Source organism: Choloepus didactylus, chromosome 2 (genome assembly GCF_015220235.1).
Source record: "Choloepus didactylus isolate mChoDid1 chromosome 2, mChoDid1.pri, whole genome shotgun sequence".
Lineage (NCBI taxonomy): Eukaryota > Metazoa > Chordata > Mammalia > Pilosa > Megalonychidae > Choloepus > Choloepus didactylus.
Genome location: NC_051308.1, coordinates 203,631,545 through 203,654,375, shown reverse-complemented (window position 1 = coordinate 203,654,375; position 22,831 = coordinate 203,631,545). Strand labels below are relative to the sequence as shown.

Sequence of the window (22,831 nt, the reverse complement as noted above, 5' to 3'; positions counted from 1 at the left end):
TTTTCAACAATATTTTGTAATTTTCCGTGTTTAATTCTCACTCTTCGCTAAAATTGTTCTGATGCTACTGGAAATTGAATTGTTTTCTGAAGTTCATTTTTGGATTGTTCATTGCTGGCATATAGAAATACTATTGACTTTTGCATATTGATCTTGTATCCTTCAACGTTGCTCAACTTTTTAATTAGTTCTAATGGTTTTGGGGAGGATTCTTAAGATTTTTACATATAAGTTCTTATCATCTGCAAATATAGATTGTTTTACTTCTTCCTTTCCAATCTAGATGACTTATTTTTCTTTCCTAATTGCCCTGGGCAGAACTGCCAAACTATTTTGAATAGAAGTGGCAAGAGTGGATACCCTTGTCTTGTGCCTGATCTTAGAACAAAAGCATCCAGTTTTATACCAAGAAGTATAATGTTAACTGTGGGTTTTCCATAGATAGCCTTTATCAGGTTGATGAAGTTTACTTCTATCCCTAGTTTGTTGAGTATTTTTATCATGAAAGGGTGCTGGATTGTGCAAATATGTTTTCTGTGTATTAAGAACATGTGGTTTTTGTTTTTTTGTTTTTTGGTTTTGGTCATTATGAATGTGGTATACTACATTAATTGATTTTCATATACCAAAAACACTCTTGTATTACTGGGATAAATCCCACTTGGTTTTGTATAATCCTGTTTATATGTTGCTGGATTTGGTTTGCTGGTATCTTGTTGAGGACTTTTTCTGTTTATATTTGTTCTAGTTTGCTAATGCTGCCAGAATGCAAAACACCAGAAATGGATTGGCTTTTATAAAAGGGGGTTTATTTGGTTACAAAGTTACAGTTTTAAGTCCATAAAGTGTCCAAGGTAAACGCATCAACAATCGGATAACTTCACTGGAGGATGGCCAGTGGCATCCGGAAAACCTCTGTTAGCTGGGAAGGCACGTGGCTGGCGTCTCCTCCAAGTTCTGGTTTCAAAATGGCTTTCTCCCAGGATGTTGCTCTCTAGACTGCAGTTCCTCAAAAATGTCACTCTTAGTTGCACTTGGGGTATTTGTCCTCTCTTAGCTTCTCTGGAGCAAGAGTCTGCTTTCAATGGCCGTCTTCAAACTGTCTCTCATCTGCAGCTCCTGTGCTTTCTTCAAAGTGTCCCTCTTGGCTGTAGCTCCTCTTCAAAACATCACTCACAGCTGCACTGAGTTCCTTCTGTTATGTCAGCTCATTTATATGGCTCCACTGATCAACTTAGACCCACCCTGAATGGGCAGAGCAACACCTCCATGGAAATTATCCAATCAGAGTCATCACCCACAGCTGGGTGGGGCACATTCCAAAGAAACACTCAAAGAATTACAATCTAATCAACACTGATAACGTCTGCCCACATAAGATTACATCAAAGATAATGGCGTTTGGGGGACACAATTATTCAAACTGGCATAATATTCAATAGGGGATATTAGTCTGTAGTTTTCTTTTATTGTCATATCTTTGTCTGGTTTTGTTAGCAGGATAATATAGGCATCATTGAATGAGTTGGGAAGTGTCCCCTCTTCTGTTTTTTAGAAGAACTTGGGCAGGAGTTGTGTTAATTATACTTTAAACATTTGGTAAAACTCACCAGTGAAGCTATCTGTTTCTGGGTTTTTCTTTGTGGGAAATTTATTAATTCAATCTTTTTACTTGTAAATCTGTTTAGATTTTCAAATTTCTTCTTGAGGTAGTTTTGCTAGTTGATGTTTTTCTAGAAATTTGTCCACCTCATCTAAGTTATCTAATTTGTTAGAATGTAATGGTTTATCATATTCCTTTTTTTTTTTTTAATTTTTGCATCCCTATTTTTTTTTTAATTTTTTTTATCATCATTTTATTGAGATATATTCACATACCACGCAGTCATACAAAACAAATTGTACTTTCGATTGTTTACAGTACCATTACATAGTTGTACATTCATCACCTAAATCAATCCCTGACACCTTCATTAGCACACACACAAAAATAACAAGAATAATAATTAGAGTGAAAAAGAGCAATTGAAGTAAAAAAGAACACTGGGTACCTTTGTCTGTTTGTTTCCTTCCCCTACTTTTCTACACATCCATCCATAAACTAGACAAAGTGGAGTTTGGTCCTTATGGCATTCCCAATCCCACTGTCACCCCTCATAAGCTACATTTTTATACAACTGTCTTCGAGATTCATGGGTTCTGGGTTGTAGTTTAATAGTTTCAGGTATCCACCACCAGCTACCCCAATTCTTTAGAACCTAAAAAGGGTTGTCTAAAGTGTGCGTAAGAGTGCCCACCAGAGTGATCTCTCGGCTCGTTTTGGAATCTCTCTGCCACTGAAGCTTATTTCATTTCCTTTCACATCCCCCTTTTGGTCAAGAAGATGTTCTCCATCCCACGATGCCGGGTCTACATTCCTCCCCGGGAGTCATATTCCACGTTGCCAGGGAGATTCACTTCCCTGGGTGTCTGATCCCACGTAGGGGGGAGGGCAGTGATTTCACCTTTCAAGTTGGCTTAGCCAGAGAGAGAGGGCCACATCTGAGCAACAAAGAGGCATTCAGGAGGAGACTCTTAGGCACAAATACAGGGAGGCCTAGCCTCTCCTTTGCAGCAACCGTCTTCCCAAGGGTAAAACTTATGGTAGAGGGCTCAACCCATCAAACCACCAGTCCCCTATGTCTGTGGTCATGTTAGCAACCATGGAGGTGGGGTAGGCGAATACCCCTGCATTCTCCACAGGCTCCTCAAGGGGGCACTACATCTTTTTTTTTTTTTTTCCTTGTTTGTCTTTTTTCTTTTTTTTCTTTTTTTAACTTTCCCTTCTTTTTTAAATCAACTGTATGAAAAAAAAAGTTAAAAAGAAAACAAACATACAATAAAAGAACATTTCAAAGAGACCATACGCATCCCTATTTTTTGGTAACTTTTTATTATGGTAACATATACAACTAAAAATTCCCTATTTTAACTACTTCCAAGTATACAATTCAGTGGTATTGATTATATTCACAATGTTATGTTACCATCACCACTATCCATTATCAAAACTTTTCCATCACGCCAAACAGAAACTCTGTACCCATTAAGTAATAACCCCATTTCCCGTAGCCCCACCACAGCTCCTGGTAGCCTCTAATCTACTTTCTGTGTCCATGGCTTTGCATAGATTAGGTATTTCATATAAGTGGAATCATAATTATTTGTCCCCTTATGTTGGCTTATTTAACTCAATGTGATATCTTTAAGGTTCATCCATGTTGCAGCATGTATCAGAACCTCATTCCTTTTAATGACTGAATAAATTCCACTGTATGTATATACCACATTTTGTCTATCCATTCGTTTGTTGATGAACAATTGGGTTGCTTCCACCTTTTTGCTATTTAAATAATGCTGCTATAAACATTGGTGTACAAATATCTGTTCTGTCCCAGATGAGTGGATTTGGCAGCCTTGTCAAAAATCAATTGACCACAGATGTGAGGGTCTATTTCTGAATACTTAGTTCAATCCCGCTGATTAAAAATCCATCTTTATGCCAGTACCATGCTGTTTTGACCACTGCCTCTGTAATATGCTTTAAAGTCAGGAAGTGTGAGTCTTCCTACTTTGTTCTTTAGGGAGATGTTTTTGTCTATTCAGGGCCTCTTACCCTTCCAAATAAATTTGATGATTGTCTTTTTCATTTCTGCAAACTAGGCTGTTGGAATTTTGATTGGGATTGTGTTGAATCTGTAAATCAATTTGGGTAGAATTGACCTCTTAACAAAATTTGGTCTTTCAATCCATGAACACGGAATGCCCTTCCATTTATTTATGTCTCCCTTGATTTCCTTTTTGATTTCATGTTTTGTAGTTTTCTGTGTGCAAGTCTTTTACATCCTTGGTTAAATGTATTCCTAGATAATTGATTCTTTTAGTTGCTACTGTAAATGGAATTTTTTTCTTCATTTCTTCCTCAGATTGCTCATTACTAGCATATAGAAACACTACTGACTTTTGCGTGTTTCTGGGCATGTACTCAGCCCTGCATATGCATGTGGCCTTCTAGATTTCCAGGAACATGTCAGAGCTTTAAACATTCCCCTATGGACATTTCTCTCTCCTGTTTTTCTTTTTAAGTTTTTTGGTCAGCGTCTTATTAGCTCCAACTGGTAATACTGCCTCAGGAAGCTGCATTGCCCTGCATATTTTTTTTTTAATATGCCCTTAGAATAGGTTTGTTCAAACAGTGAGCTCTGAGTTAGGTCAAATAAAGACAAGCCCTAAGAATGGAGCTTTTCAGCAAGCTGCCAGACAGGTCAAACTGTGACAATTCTCTGGTGATGGCACTTTGGGGAATCTCCAGACCCATTATGTCGCCTACAGTGGTTGTTAAGTTGTCATTTCTCACAGTTACCGTAGATGCAAAACTGTTGGTTTTCAAGGCTACCACAGATCTTGAGAGAAGATGGGATTAGGGAAAACTAAAATGCAGTTTAGCTTTGTTCTTACCATGATTCAGCTGTTTTTCTTGAGTAAACACTCCTTGAATTGTTGCAATCCTTTAATTTCCAGAGTACTGAAAATATTGATTTGGAAAATTTTTGCCAGTGTTCTGGTTGCTTTTCTGAGGTCTTAGTCTTCAGATCTTCAGAGGTCCTTAGTCTACCTTCTGGAAGTGCTTACCTCTATCAGGGCTTTTTACAAATGATATTCCTTCTATCTGGAATTATCAACTTTTCAAAAGGATTTTCTTTCTTCCAGTTCTCAGTTTAAATGTCACCCCGGAGAAGCCATCTCAGTTTGCCCTTCTGCCCTATGACAGCACATTATTTCATTCACAGCACTTATTACAATCTAAATATGTTCTCTCTCCTAGTAGAGTTTAAGCTCCACATAAGTCTTTTTTTTCTTTATAAAAATTTCATTGAGGTGAAATTCACATAACATAAAATTAACCAATCTAATGTGAACAATTCAGTGGCATTTAGTATATTCGTAATGTACAATCACCACCTCTATCTAATTCCAAAGCATTTTCATCCCTAAAGGAAACCCCAAATCCATTATACAGTTCTTCCCATTCCTCCCTCCCTCCAGCCCTTAGCAACTACTAATCTGTGTCCTCACTCTATGGATTTATCCATTCTGAACATTTCATATAAATGGAATCATACAACAGTTGGCTTTTGTATCTGGTTTCTTTTACTTAGCATATTTTTGAGGTTCATCCATGTTTATAGCATGTATCAGAATTCATCCCTTTTATGGCTGAATAATATTCCATTATATGTATATACTGCCATTTTATTATTGTAGACATTTGGACTGTTTCTACTTTTTAACTACTGTGAATAATGCTGCTATGAACATAGGTTTACAAGTAACTGTTCTCAATTCTTTTGGGTATATACCTAGAATATGGGTTCCTACTGGGTTGTATGGTAATTCTATGTTTAACTTTTTGGGCACTCACTAAATAACAAACAGTTTTTCATACATCATCTCTTTAATCCATCTAAAACCCTATGTGGAAAATAAGAGATCCACATAAGTCTTTTATTGTGTAGACTCTCCATGGCCTAGCACAATGCTTAATACCAATTGTTCTTAATTTCCAGTGGCATCAATCTGCAGAGCTCTATAACTTGACCCAGAAACATTCTGCAACCCAGATGTCAGGCACAAGTGGTTGGACAGGTCCAAGGTTTAAGTATTTACAGGGTGAGGCTGGTGAATGTTATAAGGTTGAGGGAGTTGAAGATGTTCATGTGATGCAGAGTGAGTGAAAGCGTGGACCACTGGGTCTAGGTGGAGTGAAATCATGGTGGCAGGAGTTTGAAATTTCAGTTCCATCCTCTTACAAGCTTCAAACTCATTTTTCCAACTATTTCCAATACAGGGAATAGGCACTCCTATGTCCCACAGCAAGTCAAACTCATGCTAAGCCCTCACATCAAAGGCCAATTGATTTTGACAAGGGTATCAAGTCCACTCAATGGGGAAAGAACAGTCTTTTCAACAAATGGTGCTAGGAAAACTGAATATCCACATATAAAAGAATGAAAGTGGACCACTACTTAATACCATATACAAAAATATTATTTAATATTCCAAAATGGATTGACCTAAATAGAAAAGCTAAAACTATAAAACCCTAAGAAGAAAATACGGGGAAATTTCTTCAGGACTCTGTATTGGGTAATGGATTTTTAGATTTTACACCCAAAGCAGAAGCAACCAAAGAAATTAGATAAATGGGACTTCATCAAAATTAAAAACTTTTGTGCATCAAAGGATATTATCAAGTAAGTGAAAAGACAACCTACCAAGTGGAAGAAAATATTTGGAAACCATACATCTGATAAGGGTGGTTTCATATGCAGAATATATAAGAAACTCCTAAAACCCATCAACAAAAAGTCAACCCAATTTAAAAATGGGCAAAAGGACTTAAATAGTGTTGTGGGTTGAAACTGTATGCACCCCAGAAAAGCATATTCTTAAAGTTAATCCATTCCTGTGGATGTGGGCCCATTGTAGGTAGAATCTTTTGAAGAGGCTACTTCAGTTAAGGTGTGACCCACCTCATTCAGGATGGGTCTTAATCCTCTTGCTGGAGTCCTTTATAATTGGGATGAATACAGAGAGGGAGAAAAAGCCACAGAAGGAAGAAGATGAAAGCAATGAAACCCAGAAGAGAAGGGAAAGACCAGCAGGTGCCGCCATCTGGCAGAGGATCCAGGGACCGCTGGCAGCCCTCCTTTGGGAAGAAAGCATCACCTTGATGAAGCCTTGATTTGGACAGTTTTCCACACTCTAAATGTAAGCACACAAATTATATTTTTCATGGCATATGCTTTTCAGCAGCCTAGCAAACTAAAACAAATAGCTATTTCTCCAAAGAAGATATACAAATGGCCAATAAGCACATGAAAAGATGTTCAACATTAGCCATTAGGAAAACACAACTCAAAACCACAAGATACCTCTAGAGGCTATTATTTTAAAAACAGAAAATGACAAGTGTTGGTGAGGATACAGAGAAGGGAATATAAAATGGTGAAGCCACAAGAGAAAACAGTGGTGGTTCTTCAGAACATATAATCACCTGATACCCTGGTGATCCCACTTCTAGGTATATAACAAAGAATTGAAAACACAGATATTTGTACAATAATGTTCATAGCAACATTTATTTACAACAGCCAAAATCTGGAAGCAACCCAAGTATCCATCAACAGATGAATGGTATATACATGCAATGGAATACTATTTAGCCATTAAAAGGAATGAAGTTCTGATACATTCTACAACAAGGATGAACCTTAAAGATATCATGTTGGGGGAGGTGAGCCAAATACAAAAGGACAAATCGTTTATGATTTCACTCATATGAAATACCTAAATATGCAAATTCAGAGAGACAAAGTAGATTACAGGTTCCCAGGGGTGGGGGATGGGGAATGTGGAGTAAATGCTTAAATGGGTACAGAGTTTCTGTTTGGGGTGACGAAAAAATTCTGGTGATGAAAAAGATGTAGTGATAGTAGCACAACATTGTGAATGTAATTAATACCACTGAATTGTATACTTGAAAATGATTAAAATGGTAAAATTTATGCTGTAAATATGTTATCACAATAAAAATTAAAAAACAACAAAACTCAAGCTAAGACTGAAACTTCCTAGAATCCTGCCCCTCCTATAGTCTTTACTAATTGGTGTTATGCCACCTCCATGCAGTTTCCCAGGGAAGAAAACTCTTCTTCCATTTCTATAATCCAGTCCATTACAAAATTTCATCATCTAACAAGTGCCCTTGAAACTATCCTCTCCTTTTTAGCCCAATGCTAAAGTTTCTTCCTTCTCTTGTGCCAACGGGCTGGGAATGGAGAAATGACTGATATACAGGTATCATACTTTTAAGATCTCACAGTCTATGGGAAACAAGTGAATACAATACATAAGGAGAACAAGAATTTGCCATTCAAATATTTGAGTGCCTACTAAGTTCCAGGCATTATACTAGGTGTTGGGGATGTAGTGGTTTACAAGACAAAGTCTCTAACATCATACATATTATATTTTAGTGGGGAAGACTGATAATAAATGGGCATTTAAAAACAATGTTTGGTATTACTAAACAGAAACTCTGTACCCATTTAAGCATTTACTCCACATTCCCCATTCTCTAAATGGGTAGAGATAGATGAGAGGGTGCTGCTAATTCAGAAAGCAGGTTTTAGGAGAAGGTCCCCCGGTGTATTTGGACTGTGACATTTGAGCAGAGACCTGATGAAGTGAGGGGAGGAGTCCTGTTAAGACCTGGAAGAGCTTTCCAGTAAGAGCTGAAGGAAGGCCTGAGGCAGGAATAGCAAGGTCAATGGCCCTGGAGTTAAGAGAGGATGAGGTGTAGGAGAGCAGGTCAAAGAGAAAAGCAGAGGCCAGATACTCTTGGATCTCCCACGGCATGGTAAGGGATTTAGATTTTATTCTGAGTGTGCTGGGAAGCCAATGAAAGGTAGGTGACAAAAGAAGAAAGAAGGGATAATGTTGAGAGAATTGCTTCCAGGTATGGGGTAGGACCTGGAACCAAGTGTAGGAAGTGCCTACCCATCTCTGGAGCTCAGTTTACTACCTTAAAAAGTTGCCCTTTTGCTCTATATTCACCAGCCTAATTCTCTCCTTCCCTTTAATGTCATGAGGATTGACTACACATACTGTATCTTTTTTTTCCTTTTTAATTCCCACTCTTTTTAACCCCCTCTAATCAAGTTTTTGCCTACCCCATTGCACAGAAACTGTTCTTGCCAATGTCATCAAGGACTTCTGGGTTACTAAATCCAAAACTCATTTTTTAAAAAATTAAAATTTGCCATCTTAACCATTTTTAAATGTACAAATCAGAGGCATTAATTGCATTCAAATGTTATGCAGTCATCACTACTATCTACTTCAATTTTTTTTTATCACTCCAAACAGAAACTCTGTACCCATTAAGCAGTAATTCCGCCTTTTCTCCTCCCTACAGCCCCTGTAATCTATTTGGTCTCTATGAATTTTCTTATTCTAGGTATTTCATATAAGTGAAATCATACACTATTTGTCCTTTTATCTGGCTTATTTCATTTGGCATAGTAAGAAGGCCTAAGTTCCAGGCTTGAGAAATATCAAAATTTAAAGGCCAGGTAGAAAAAAAAAGCTGGCAAAGAAGACAGAAGGAGCAGTTAGTGTGGCCCAGGGCCATGTCATAGAAGCCAAGGAAAGAGAGTTTTCAAGGTTCATCCATTTTGTCACATGTATCAGAACATTACTTTTTATGGCTATATAATATGCCATTGTATGTATATACTGTATATTTTTAATTCATCTATTGATGGACACTGGGTCGCTTCCATTTTTTGACTATTGTAAATAATGCTGCTATGAACATTCATGTACAAGCATCTGAGTCCCTGTTTTCAATTCTAAAAGTTGAATTGTTGAGTCCTGTGGTAATTCTAGGTTTAATTTTTTGAGAACCAACAGTTTTTCACAGTGGCTGCACCATTTGACATTCCAATCAGCAGTGCACAAGGCTTCCAATTTTCTCACATCTTCACCAACACTTCTTATATTCTGGTTATTATTATTATTATTATTACTATAGCCACCCTAATGGGTGTGAAGTGATATCTCACTATGGTTTTAAGGTGTATTTCCCTAATGACTAATGATGTTGAGCATTTTTTCATGCGTTTATTGGCCATTTGTATATATTCTTTGGAGAGATGTCTGATCAAGTCCTTTCTCCCGATAATCACTAGTTTTAGTCTTCATTTTAATTAGACGTCACAGCAGCATTAGACCTACTCTCTTTCCTTGACTTCTATGACATGGCCCTAGGCCACACTAACTGTTCCTTCTGTCTCCTTTGCCAGCTTTTTTTTCCTACCTGGCCTTTAAATTTTGATATTCCTCAAGCCTGGAACTTAGGCCCTCTTCTTGTATTTCTTTATGCCAGGGGTTGGCCAACTACTGCCTGCTAACTGGGCCCATGATGTATGAATGGTGTTTACATTTTTAAATGGTTGAAAAAAAAACTGAAAGCACATTTCATGGCACATAAAAACTCTATGAAGTTCAAATCTGTTTATCCACAAAGTTGGTTTTTTGGAGCACAGCCACATTCATTCATTTACCTATGTCTACGGCTGCTTTCATACTAGAACAGCCGAGGTGAGTAGTTGTGGCAGAGGCCCTATAACCTACAAAGCCTAAAGTATTTACTTACTGGCCCTTTAGAGAAGTTTACTTACCCATGCTTTATACTTTCTCCCTAGGTTCCATTCAGTCTCATGGATTTAATTACCATATATACACCAACGATTCCCAAAGTGACATTTTCTGTCCACGTCTCTTCTATCAGAAGGACCAGACATGAAAATGCAGGGGCTACCTCTCATTCCCACTTAGATAATGCACCAAGATCTCAAAATGAACATGTCCAGAACAGCTCCTACCACAGTCTACCCCATCTCCGTAAATGGCACTAGTATTTATCTGATTGATCGAGTGAGAAACTTAGGAATCCATGGCACCTGCCTCTCCTGCACCCTTCCTGTCCAATCACCAAGCTCCTCAAAACAAAACTGACGTCTACCACTGGTTTCCATCTCTGCGACCTTCCACCCTTTTCCAACACACCCCCATCTCTCATCCTGAACTACTCAGCCTCTCAAACGAATCTTTTTAACGGTAATAAAACAATGCCACTCCCCTAGGTTGTGCCCTAAATCCCTCAACTTCTAGCGAAAGTTTGCACACAGGCAAGATTCCCCAACCGAGCTCAGAGGGCTAAGTTGGCAGGGCTCTCCGGAGCCAGAAGGACTCTCCCAGACCCTGGGCCTTTCAGCCCGGTCGTAGTGACGTCAATAACGTCATACTCCGGCTCCAGGTCCATATTAATGGCGCCAGGAAAAGACGTAAAGGGGGCGGGACTCTGTTTTACAAACCGGACCGTGAAGCTTTGCGTTTCCTCTTTCCAGCCAGCGCCTTGCGATGGGTGAGTCTCTGGTCGTGGGTCAGGGTGAGGGGTTGAATTCAATCTGGCGCCATCCTGCCTCGCAGCCAGGTTAGAAGTGTGAGCGCCCCGACCTCCGGCAACGAACAGCCTTGAGGAGGGGTGGTCTTCGTGTTTTGGCCTCCCAGGCCCGCTCCTGGGGCTGCAAGGGCGCACCGGCTGCAAGCCGCACCAACATGGCTGCCGCGGGAAAGGAGGTCCGGGCTGGGCCGCGCGTATATGATGAGATTTCGGTAGTGCTGCGAACTCCCGAATGCGCAGTGGGGAAGCCAACCTTGGAGAGCTGAGCGTGCGGCCCGTCCGACGCGGGAGTTTGGGGGTTGGTGAGGCGCAGGCCCTGGGTTCCAAAGGCTCAAGCGTCCGTCCCTGCCTCACGTAGGAATCTCCCGGGACAACTGGCACAAGCGCCGCAAGACCGGGGGCAAGAGAAAACCCTATCACAAGAAGCGAAAGTATGAGCTAGGACGCCCGGCTGCCAACACAAAGGTGCGTGCGTGAGCCTCACTACCCGGAGGGTGCCTTCCTTTTGCTGTCTGTACTGTGGTCGAGTTTCATCGCCGTGTGCGTTCTTTGTCGGACTTTTCATTTATTTTAATTGTTGGGACTGTGCGGCCCCCCTGCTTTTGCATGTTGAACAAATAAATACTAAAGAGATTGATTGCATGGTCTTTGTTCCCCGGGAGCTTGGGGTCTAACAGTGGATACAAATGCTGCGAACTAGGCTTGAAGGGAGCTTGGAGGGAAATGGGTTTCCCGTGATAAAAGCCTGGTATGTTTGTTGCATCGAGTTAATTTTCAGTGTCTGATTTTTCCTTTGGAGGTAACTAGAGTGATGAAAAAATATCCTTAGGTGTGGTTGTGGTCGTCTTGATCACGTTTTTGCCACTTGCCTATGCTAGGACCTGTCATAGTTACACTGACTGTTGCCTCCACTAATCCCATGTTCCACTTACTCTTTCCTGTTCTTTTTAATAACCTAGTTCCTATGTCCTTGTTTCCCAGATTGGCCCCCGTCGCATACACACAGTTCGGGTGCGAGGAGGCAACAAGAAGTACCGTGCCCTGAGGCTGGATGTGGGGAACTTCTCCTGGGGTTCTGAGTGTGAGTGAGGCTTACAGGAGTGGGTGGGAACCTGGCACTAAGCCACTTGAGGCTTCAGTGTTTTTAACAGGAAACCCCTGGCCCAAGTCAAGGTCCTTGAGAATACTGCTTGCTGAAAGTTCTTGACAAAGTTCTCCCCACAGTGAATGTCCTGACTTAACTCCTACAGTCTCAGTGATTGGGGCTGAGTCAAGAGACTCTTTGTGTTTGCCAGTCACCTCTGGTGAGATGAATTTGTGGAAGACAAGCTGATGCCCTGTGGTTGAGTAAAGGCTCAGTTATCTTGCTTCTTTCCAATAAAGAACCTTCTCAGGCCTTACTAGGGCAGAAAAGCTTGGGGAGGAAGGCAAGGCCAACTGATGTTTGCAAGGCTTGACCGAATTTCTCTTGTGAGCAGGTTGTACTCGCAAAACAAGGATCATTGATGTTGTCTACAATGCATCCAATAACGAGCTGGTCCGCACCAAGACCCTGGTGAAGAACTGTATTGTGCTCATTGATAGCACACCGTACCGGCAGTGGTACGAGTCCCACTATGCTCTGCCCCTGGGCCGCAAGAAGGGGGCCAAGCTGGTGCGTGTTTGGGGGAGCCAACACTCCTATAGGGGCAGAGGGGAGGGGAGCTTTACTCCAGCCTTCTTGTGATGAAAACTATGTCCAGTTCTGCTTCTGAAGGGAGAGAGATGAAGCCTTTATTGCTGAGGAAGGCAGGGGTTGGGATGCACAGGGTTCAAGAAGGCTGTCTATAATGACCTTCCTTAAGCTAGGGTTTGGGGCTGGGGGTCGCGTCTAACCCAACTGTACCCTCTGATTTATTTAGACTCCTGAGGAGGAAGAAATTTTAAACAAAAAACGATCAAAGAAAATTCAGAAGAAATACGATGAAAGGAAAAAGAATGCCAAGATCAGCAGTCTTCTTGAGGAACAGTTCCAGCAGGGCAAGCTTCTTGGTGAGATGGCTGTTGTGTGGTGGTAGGAAAGTGTCACAAAGCAATGGTGTGCGCTTTGCATTTTACTGTTTTGATTGCCAGCCATGTGGTCTAGGAGATTTACCAGGATTTTCCTGGGTACCGTTTATTCTGATTTGAGGCATTTCTGAAATTGAAAGGGGCACTATTGTATTGGGATACAAGGACACTTTGGCCACTTAATCAGTGAGAAGGTATTCTACCTTCTCACTGATGAAATACTGGGTAGGAGTCCATAGGCCTGTGCCTGAGGCTTTGGCTGGCCTCTGCCTCTGGGTTTCCAGGAGTATTTTGGAAAGTCCATCCCCTGTTTAGGGGGCTGTCTCAGTGATGAAAACTTTGTCCAGTTCTGCTACAGACTTGAGATGTTGATAAAGTATAACCTGAAGGAGACAGTGGGCTTTAGTGCTTTCCCCCAGGGTACTTGAGCCAACCTGGACTTTTAAAGGGGTAGATAAGTTTGGGTGGGGCCACTGTGTCATTTTGCTAAGCACCTTATACTCTCTTGCAGCTTGCATTGCTTCGAGGCCAGGCCAGTGTGGCCGAGCAGATGGCTACGTGCTAGAAGGCAAGGAGTTGGAGTTTTATCTGAGGAAAATCAAGGCTCGGAAAGGCAAATAATTACTCCCTCCCATCCTAGCTCATGTAATAAAGGTTTGTTCTATGTTTGTGATGTCTGGATATTTGAATCTCCATTTTCTGTGCCGAGCAAAATGGATGAGGTAATGGTTGGAACTAAACTCGTCCTACCTCTGCCTGTTAACACACTGTCAAAGTGCCCCATTGATCTCAGCTTCCCCTCTCTCTGAAGAGGAGAACTGTTATGTGGGCTGCCCCTTTCTGTTGTTGGGGGAACATTTCCCACTCTAAAGGCCTTTTTTCAGTGGGGCACTGGGCCCCCCACCAATATTGGCCCTTAATAGAAGTCAAGGCATTCTACTTCTGAGTAGTTGGTTCTTGTGAAGATCCTGGATCTTTCCTACGCAGACCTGGGTTTGAAGGGTTGTTTTTAAGCTGGGTGTTCATGAATGGGGTTTAGGTGGTTTTGCAAACCTTGAAAAATTGAGGTTTATTTTTTTCTGCATTACTGAGAGCACTCTAAACTAATTAAATACCGGGATCCTGTTGGCTTTGAAGGTTTTTATAAATTTAAATGGAGAGCATTTATATATCTAATTTTCTCTTGATTTCTAATCCTTTACCACCCTAAATAAAAAGATCTCAAGATACCAGTGATTTCAGTCAGCATTGCTAAATTGTAAGGGTTCTCACCTTATATAATTTCAATGTTGCTTATGCTACATCTTTGAAACATCTTTGGTCCAGACCTACTTTGACATCTGCACTTGGTTATCAAGACTCTCAAATGTTGAAATGTTCAAAATAACTGATCTCTGCACATGCATGCATATGCACTGTGTTCCTTCGTTTTCCCAAATTGCATAAGTCAAAATCTTGGGTCATTCCTGACCCCTCCCTTATTCTTGCACTCTATCCATTAGGTCAACAAATCTTGTTGGCTTAACCTTCAAAATATGTCCTGACTCCCATCATATGTCAATACTTCCACCTCTACCATTTTGATCACATTTCCACTTAGATTATTGCAGTAGCTTCATATTTGGTCTCAGTGTTTCTGCTGCTATTCACAAATACTCATATTGGTCACTCCTTCAGGTCTTTGATCTGTCACCCTAGTGAGTCCCTTCCTGGTGCAGCTCCGTCCCCAATACTGTTGTCTATCCTTTCTCCTGTTTTTTCTCCTTATCTCAATCTGAGGTAAATTTTGCTTACTTTATTTGCATATCTATCTTGCCTTCCTCTCCATTAGAATGTTACTCCAGGGTAGCAGGGATATTTGTCCCCAACTGTGTCTTTAGCACCTGACTGCCTGGCATATACTAGGCACTCAAATATGTGCTACATTAATGAATTGGAGAAAAATTGAGAAGCCATCAAATTTAAAGTTGATGGAAAATATAAGTACATATCTTAGAGCCAAAGAAGTTCAAAATCAATTGGTTAGTCAACCTGGCTGAGTTGCAGACTTCTGTGGATAGACAGTTGGGAAAGGTGAGCCAGGAGACAAACCTCTTTTCCTAAGTACGAAATCTGTCCTTGAGGACAAGAAACATCTCGGGAGGCCTTACACCTGTCTTCACACCCAATATCACCACTTTAATGTTAGCTAACATTCGCTAAGAGCTTTGTGTCAATGCAGCTTTTGTCTAACTTGAGTTTACAAAGCATCATCAGTTTTCCTCCTTCCTCATTCCAAACTCTGCTCCATCTGTAAGACCAGTGGATTCTATCTAAATAGAGTCTTGAATCCCCTCAACTCTGTTGATCCAACAGGTCTTTCTCATACTGGATCAAGGCTGTCTTGCCAGTCAACCCAGAGAAACTAAAATGCCTTCAGAATCAATGGCTGTCTTTATGGAGTACTATAGTCTCCACATATTTGGAAATAGAGTCTTAAAGATGTTAAGTTTCCAAATGGTCACACAACTAGAAAGGGGCAAAGCCAGGATTAGAACCCAGTCAGTGGACAACACCAGGGGATGCACTCTTAACCTCTGTTCTCTAGTGTTGCTCTTTTGTCTTTGAGTTTTGGCATTTACCAATTTATTTAGGTAGAGGCTGAGTTTAGAGGGCAGAAATCTTGTTCTTGTGACTCCACAAGGGCCCTTTTCCCCCTCTCAGAACTTAGTGCTCCCAGCACTGCAGATTTGGACCCACAGCTTCTCTACCCCTTAAACTGAGTGGAGAATGGCTTGGCATTCGCAAGTCTAAATGCTGAAGTTCTAGGGCCCCACAGTCTGTCTTCAAATCTGAGTTGAATCAACCTCCTGGGCAGATTCCTAAACTCTTACTTCCTTTTCATCCTACTAAATTTCAATTTTAAAATAACAGTTATAACTTCACTAGTAGTAAACAAATATATTTTTATTTAAAAAAAAATTGTACATTACAGATAAAGCAAAAGTTTCCCAAAATACCTCTCTTAAGAAGTAACTTGTTATCAAGGTATATCCTTCCAAACATTTTTAATTTATAATTCTCCCAACAGCATCAGCATTACCTGGGAACTTTGAAATGCAAATTCGTGAGCTCCAATGCAAACCTAATGAATCAAAAATTCGGGAATGTTGCCCAGCACTCTTTTAACAAGAACTGGTGATGCTGAGGGTCCCACAAGTTTGTGAACTATTGGTCCAAGAGTATACTATTTCCCCAGGCCCAGGAAATTAACATTGCCCTTGGGCTGTAGTCCACCGTGGCTGGCTTCATTTATCCTTCCAGCTTCACCTCCCCGAGGCAACCCATCCTACCCTCACTCCCACCAGAGTTGACATTCCCAGCCCTGTCTGAGGCCCTTCCCACCATCTTCCTCTTCTAAGGTCCATTCCTAATTGCTCCAGCTGCTCTAATAGCACTGGAGGGCAGGCCGGCCTGGGAGGTGGCAGTGGGCGGAAGGAAGCCGGTGGGGCAGGCCTGGGGAAAGGCAGGCAGGACGGTCTGGCTCCGGCTCTCTGCTCAGGGCTCCAAAGCCTCGTCCCCTGATCCCGCCGCCTCCTCCTCGATGCGATCGGCGGTCTCCGGGTCACCGCCCTCCTCAGCCCGGAAGCGAGGCAGGTGAGGGGTGCGCGGGGGTCCTCGTGCGCGGCCGAAGTTCCGGAGGCTGATGGCAGGAGAGGGCGCTACTGCCCCCAGGAAGCGGCCGAGCAGCGGAGTCTGCGTTGCGGGCAGCTGCTGGGCAGACCCGGGGTACGCCTCCACCTGCAGGCTCTGCTCAGGGTCGTCGCTCATGCTGCAGGCGGGAGGGCGGGCGTGGGTGAGACTCCGCCCGGTGTCGGGACAAGGGGCGGCAGGGTGCGAGGCGCGGCCGGCGCCGGCCACTCACCGCAGGTTGAAGGTGGAGCCCAGGAAGGAAGGCCGCAGCGTCTCGGCCGCTGTGGCCACAGTGTAGGGCGGCTGCGCTGAATCCTCGTCCCAGTATTGGTCCTTTTCGGCGGGAGGCAGGTTCTGGTACATATCGTCCACAGATAGCAGGGACACCTAGACCAGCAGAGGAGAGGGCAGCAGGTCACCAAGACCTCCCCTGCTCTCTACACCCTGGCTGAGGACTGGTGGGGAGGGGGAGGGGGAGGGCCTCCCCTCCCCTCCCCTGCACACCTGCAAATTGCGGTCTATGAGCTGGTTGGTCTCAAAGTCATCATCATCCTCACCAAATGGGTTGATGATCTGTTCAGCCACCTGCAGTTTGCAGAAACTGTTTTTTAAGCTCAGAGCTCCACTCTCTGTCCCCAAGGTTGGGGTGGGCCCTGAGCTGCAGTCTCTACAGAGCAGGCAGCCATGACTACCAGAAGTGCCCACCTTGAGCCAGCCGGCATAGAAGAAGAACTGCAGGAGAGTGGTGAGAGGCACATACATGTCCAGGTCCCCTAGGGCTGCTGCTGACTCCTGTCCTGGCCTCAGAGGCTCAGCAGCCTCTGACTCCACAAACTGGCGACCAACCAGGGAGAGGACAAAGAAGGAGTATACTGCTATGGTCACCACCTGGAGAAGGGGAAGTCAGACTCAGGGTATGGTGCAGATGAACAGGGAGAAAGAAATGTCTCTGCCTCTGAGGACCTATGGGGGCGTCTCACAAGTAATTAAACATGTAGCAGGATTTGGCAACACTAGAGGGGACGAGGTCTCTTTGGCTGGCTGGCGGGCTGGCGGGCGGGGTTCTTCGAGGATGAGCCCTTGGCTGTTCAGTGCCTCGCTTGACTGAACTGCCCCAGGGCAGGTACCATGTCTAATGCTCAGTATCTCATACACAGCACGGGACATACAGTGGGCTCTGGGGCTGAGGAAGTGTGAGGCAGTTACTTGGGTGTAGACGAGAGGGATGCTGATCCAATCATAGTGGAACAGCATGCTGCACTTGGCACGGTACTTGTTCAGCTCCTGTGAAACAGCAAGAAGAGAAAGTCAGCAGAGGTAAGGAAAGAAGAGTGGGGAGGGAAGAGGGGAGCCCAGCACAAACCAGTCCTGGGCCAGGATGGAGGATCCTTCTGGTCTCAGAGGTATTAGGCTGGGGTGCCTGTGATGGGAAGCAGTTTTGCAAAGTACATGCGAGCACAGACCCTGGAACCAGAATGATGTCTGGGTATGAATCGCAGCTCCGCTAACTAGCTGTGTGACTTGGACAAGTTTCTTTTCCACTCTGTGCCTCAGTTTCTTCATCTGTGAAAGGGGAATGATAGCAAGAATACCTATCTCAAGGGTTGCTGTGAGGGTCAAATAAAGTAATATAGGCACGATGCTTCCAACACTGCTTGGTACCTAGCACATATACTACTAAAATTTGTAGTTTGCACAGGAGGGAGGAGGGCAGATGGGCCAGGTTCTAGGCCGACTCACTTCCAGGAGCAAACAGAGAGCGATGTCATCACGGATGCGACCATCCCTCCGGGCCTTCGCGGCCAGGTTGGTGAACCAGACGCAAGGAACCCAGTACTTGTTGAAGTCGGATTTCAGGCTCTCAAACTTCTTTCTCTCTTCCTGGGACATGAAACCTGCGGGAGCAAAGTGGGTGGGGTGCAGTTTCATCCGCCGCCGCCAGGGGAAGCTGCTGCTCCGCGACATCGCAGCCCTGCCCTGGCATCTTTCCGCGGTTCCAGGACTCCCTACTCTGGGGCCCGGGAGCGCCCCCTGGGGGTCACATCTCCCTCCTCAGGAAGCCCGCGGGGAGGGTCCTGGCTCCGGCCCTCCCCAGGGATTCCCTAGCGTGACGGCACCTGCATCCGGCGGTGTACCCGGCCCCCTGGGACTCCCGGCCCCGCACCTGCGTCCACCACGTGCTCCATGGTGGGGAAGCGCTTGAGCACGCGGGTGCTGACCGAGCGCAGCACCAGCACCGAAGCCAGGTTGGCATAGCGGATGAGGGTGCGGCGCAGCAGGCGGCCGTGCTGGTCCACGCCGTGCACGCTGGCCGATATGACGCACATCAGCTGGTCGGGCAGCGGAATGCTGGTGTACTGCGCCCACCAGCGGTTCACCACCATGCTCACGTAGAAACCTGGTGGGCCCCCATGGGTAGCGGAGGGGCAGCAAGGGAGGATGAAGGGCCTAGAAGTCAACGTGCTCCGCCCTCCAGCCAGGGGCCCTGGGCCAGGCCACGTTGAGCAAAGGCAGGGGGACACACGCTGGTCTCCGGTGCCCTCGCCATTGCCCTGCTTGGGCCAGGCCAGAAGGAGGGAGCAGTGCAAACTTCCTCAGGCAGAAGGGGAAGTGGTGGGTTCAGGGCCAGGTAATGGTTAACTCTGAGACCTGCTTTCCACTAAGGTGGGGAGAGGGTTGCCACCCATCTCCAGCTCCTCTCTGCTACCCAGAGTGGGGTTGTGAGGCCAGCAGATGGCTTGTACCTTGTGTGGAGAGAGGGTCGAGCTTAGACCTCCTGAAATCCTGGACCTGGCACCCAGCTCCACTGCCTGCTGTGCTTGCTCTGGCTGCCCTCCAGGTAATACTGGACCAATCCTGACCCTTTGAGCTGCCAGCTCAATCTGAGGGTCAGGGAAGATGGTATGGAAGATACCAGGGAAGAACGGAGGGGGGTCCTTACCCAGTACAAAGGACAAAGGGATGAGGTCCGCAGAGCGGTTGCAGTACCGGGCCACCTGGGCATACACATGCCTCTGCTCCTGGGTCAGCAGCACCCTGGGGAAGGTCAGGTATAGGCCTGGGTTAGAGGGAAGTGGGCAACCCCACCCCCCACAGACCAGCCCTGAGACCCCACCCTCACCGGTAGGTGATGCTGAGCAGCGCGTACAGGGCAATGAAGAGTAGGAACTCCTTGTAGAGGAGCTTGTAGATGCTTCCCCTCCAACGGAGAAGCAGACCAGAGAAGCCTCCAAAGCGGGCCTCTGCCACTTTGAGGGTGTATGAAACCGTCATGATGCTGGTGCCTGGGACAGGAGGTCACAGGAGCTGTCCCCAAAGCTATCCCCTCCCCAGCGAACCTTCTTGTTAGCAGGTCTTCCCGTCCCCAAGTTTGGTTCCCTTCAACTCTGGTCACTCACACCCCAGCCTTCACCCTGTGTCTGTGGACAAGGTGGGGTGCACATCCCACTCCCTGCCCAGAACTCAGTGCTACCTGTGTCAAGCCAGGATGGGGCTGGCCAAGGGGAAGCTGACATCTCTGCCCTCTCCTGCATGAGGCTTCCCCAGGCTGCACTTCCCCTGCAGGGCTAGAGGTAACTAAATCCTGAGCTGCTGGGGACATCCTAGCCCACTTGGGGCCTTGCCCTCAAAGCTGCTTAGCCAGTCTCCCAAGGCCCAGACCACTGTGCCCCTCCACCTCTGCCCCACACCTGCCTACCTGTTCTGAGCAGCCGCCTGTGCTGAGAAGGAGAACTGGGCTAGCCCTCACCCTCCACAAACTTAAGTACCTTCTGAGTCCATAAAGTTAGGCCAGACTGAGGCTATCATTGATGGATTGAAGCTGTCACCCAGCTTCCCATGGCCCTGGGAACTGGGTGTGCCTCCCTCCCCCTGCAGGGTTGGACTGGCCTTTGAGTGGCAGAACTGCTGCCTGCACTGACCCCACAACTCACACAGATGATGACATGTCCTTGAAGCCAGCGTGACAGGGATTACTGTCCCATGCTCCTGGTGAGAAGATAGATGCATGGTAAACTGTTATAGTAATAACAGCTGCTGATCACTGAGCACTAAGTGGCAGGCACCGTGCCAAGGGCACCACTATATCAGCCTCTCCAGGAGCCTCCCATCACAGCCCCATGAGGTGGGAATTTCACAGGTGAGTCTCTAAGAGGTAAATGACTCACCCAGAGTCAGGCAGCTAGGACATGTTGGAGGCAGGATTCAAAGCCAGAGCTGAATCCTGGCCAAACTGGGCCTAGACAAGGGCTTGAGTTCCTTGGCCAGCGTCCTGGGCGCTAGCTACCCTATTGGGCTTCTAGTAATGGCCCTGGGGGGTCCTGGTCTGGCCCTTCCCCTTCCCTGGGCCACAGGCTGACAAAGCCACAGATCTGGGGACTCAGGCGTAAGGATACAGACCCCACAGCTCTGTGGCCAGCATCCTGACTCCTAGGGATGACGGCCTAACATTTCCTCTCAGAACAGCCCTTCAGAGCTTAGGAGGCAGAGAGCGTTTTCCTGATGCCCTGCCAGCTCATCCCCTAGCCACACAGTGCCAGCTCCTGGTTCGTAAGCTGGGCACAACGAGGCCCTCTGACATCTGGGCCAACTGTCACCCTGGCTTCATCTTCACTATATCCCCCCACCTCCCATGCATCCTGGGCAAATCTGGGACGGTCTGCTGCTTTCCCTCCTCTCGGGTGGCCTCCACTTCCAACCCCCCATCCCCAACCCCCTCTATCCTTAGCCTCTGGCATAGCTCATTCTTACTGTAACTTCGAGGTCCAGCTCAAACAGAGCCTCCTCTAGGGAGCCTGCCATTTTCTTCAGGTCACTCCTCAGAGCCCTCCAGGCTTCCTCTCTTGTAGCAGTTAATCTGCTCCATGATGTGTTTACAGGGAGGTCTCCCTCCAGCCCTGCCAGCGCCTTGTGGGCAGGAATGGGGCTGATTCATCTCAGTAAACTGGGGAAAATGTGAAACCAGGCAGGTTTCTTTTCTTTTTCCTCCCTCCCTTCCTCCTTCTCTCCATCCCTCTCTCTTTCCTTCCTTCCTTTTTCTTTTTTTTTTTTTTTCCATGGTGGGGGAGAGTCCCTTGTAACCTAAAAGACATCTGGTCTCCTTTCCCCTTTTTTAAGAGATTCCCAGCAAGGTCTGGCAGCCTACTCAGGGCCTGACTGGAATTACATCCTCTTTCCAGGACCCAGGGGAGGTGACAAAGTGAGGAGTGACAGGAATCTGCATGTGTGCCTCAAGGTCCAGAGACCCAGGACCTGACCTGGGGAGGAACTACCAGCTCAGGTGCTCTGGGGACATGGCCATGCAGCCACCTCCCCAGCTCTGGGCAGCTCAGCTCTTCAGATTTTCTTGTCCCAGGGCAGCCAGGCCCTGGGGCTGGAGGAGCTAAGGCTCTGCTGTCCTGGAGCTTTCCTCTGTTGGCTCTCCCTGGAGGGCCACCAGGCTGGCTACGTTTCAGTCCTCTGACCCACCCCTTACCAGCACCCGGCACCACTGGACTGTGAGTTTCCCACAGAGCCGTGGACAAAGGTGCTCGACCTGAAGCCTCTGGGCAAGGAAGGGGGCAGTCCCCAGGCCCCACCCAGCCGCTCCCTCTGAGTCACCTTATCTCATCTCCCAGCTGCTGACAGGGCCCCTTGGTTTATGGTCCTGGAGAAGGAACCTCTCAGCTGGTAAATCACCTGCCCCACCCCTCCTCCTCCTCCAGCTCCCACCTCTCTCTTTCTACTGGTCCTTTCCACCAGTGCCCTCTCCCCTCCTCATAGCTGAGAGTTTAATGTGTGGCTTGCTAGTTAACAGCATGGAGTCTGGAGCCAGACTGCTCAGATTCTCAAAGCCTCCTCCACCACACACTTGCTTTGTGACCTTGGGCAAGTCATTTACTTACCTCATAGGGTTGCTGTGAATATTCAACTTTGTAAAGTGCTCGGAATAGCGCAGATATGCACCAAATGCTACTACTGTAGCTACACTGCATCTCATCCCTGGTCCGGCTTTAACACCACCATCTCTACACCCACTGCCCTTGGCCTCTATGACCTGAC

At 45.7% G+C, this 22,831-nt stretch overlaps 2 protein-coding genes and 4 non-coding genes across 6 annotated transcripts; 5 read left to right on the top strand and 1 right to left on the bottom strand.

Annotated features, from left to right (window-relative positions):
* The first annotated feature begins 10,980 nt into the window (after window positions 1-10,980).
* RPS8 (ribosomal protein S8) lies at window positions 10,981-13,799 on the top strand. The gene is made up of 6 exons (XM_037817134.1): window positions 10,981-11,032; window positions 11,430-11,536; window positions 12,053-12,152; window positions 12,550-12,725; window positions 12,973-13,102; window positions 13,632-13,799. Exons 1-6 carry the CDS (start codon window positions 11,029-11,031, stop codon window positions 13,739-13,741), a joined length of 627 nt encoding a protein of 208 aa, XP_037673062.1. The 5' UTR covers window positions 10,981-11,028; the 3' UTR covers window positions 13,742-13,799.
* Window positions 11,265-11,344, top strand: LOC119528345. Its single transcript, XR_005215651.1, has one exon. It is a non-coding gene; the product is annotated as a small nucleolar RNA SNORD55/SNORD39 (small nucleolar RNA).
* Window positions 11,873-11,976, top strand: LOC119528354. The gene has a single exon (XR_005215659.1). It is a non-coding gene; the product is annotated as a small nucleolar RNA SNORD46 (small nucleolar RNA).
* Window positions 12,790-12,858, top strand: LOC119528352. Its single transcript, XR_005215657.1, has one exon. It is a non-coding gene; the product is annotated as a small nucleolar RNA SNORD38 (small nucleolar RNA).
* LOC119528353 lies at window positions 13,443-13,513 on the top strand. The gene has a single exon (XR_005215658.1). It is a non-coding gene; the product is annotated as a small nucleolar RNA SNORD38 (small nucleolar RNA).
* A 2,858-nt stretch (window positions 13,800-16,657) lies between the features above and the next one.
* Window positions 16,658-20,065, bottom strand: BEST4 (bestrophin 4). Its single transcript, XM_037817122.1, has 9 exons — window positions 19,914-20,065; window positions 19,734-19,828; window positions 18,957-19,190; window positions 18,533-18,687; window positions 17,999-18,076; window positions 17,498-17,680; window positions 17,297-17,377; window positions 17,025-17,179; window positions 16,658-16,931 (listed from the first exon to the last, which is right to left on the bottom strand). The coding sequence occupies exons 1-9, from the start codon at window positions 20,063-20,065 to the stop codon at window positions 16,658-16,660; spliced, it is 1,407 nt and encodes a 468-aa protein (XP_037673050.1).
* Between the last annotated feature and the right edge of the window lie 2,766 nt (window positions 20,066-22,831).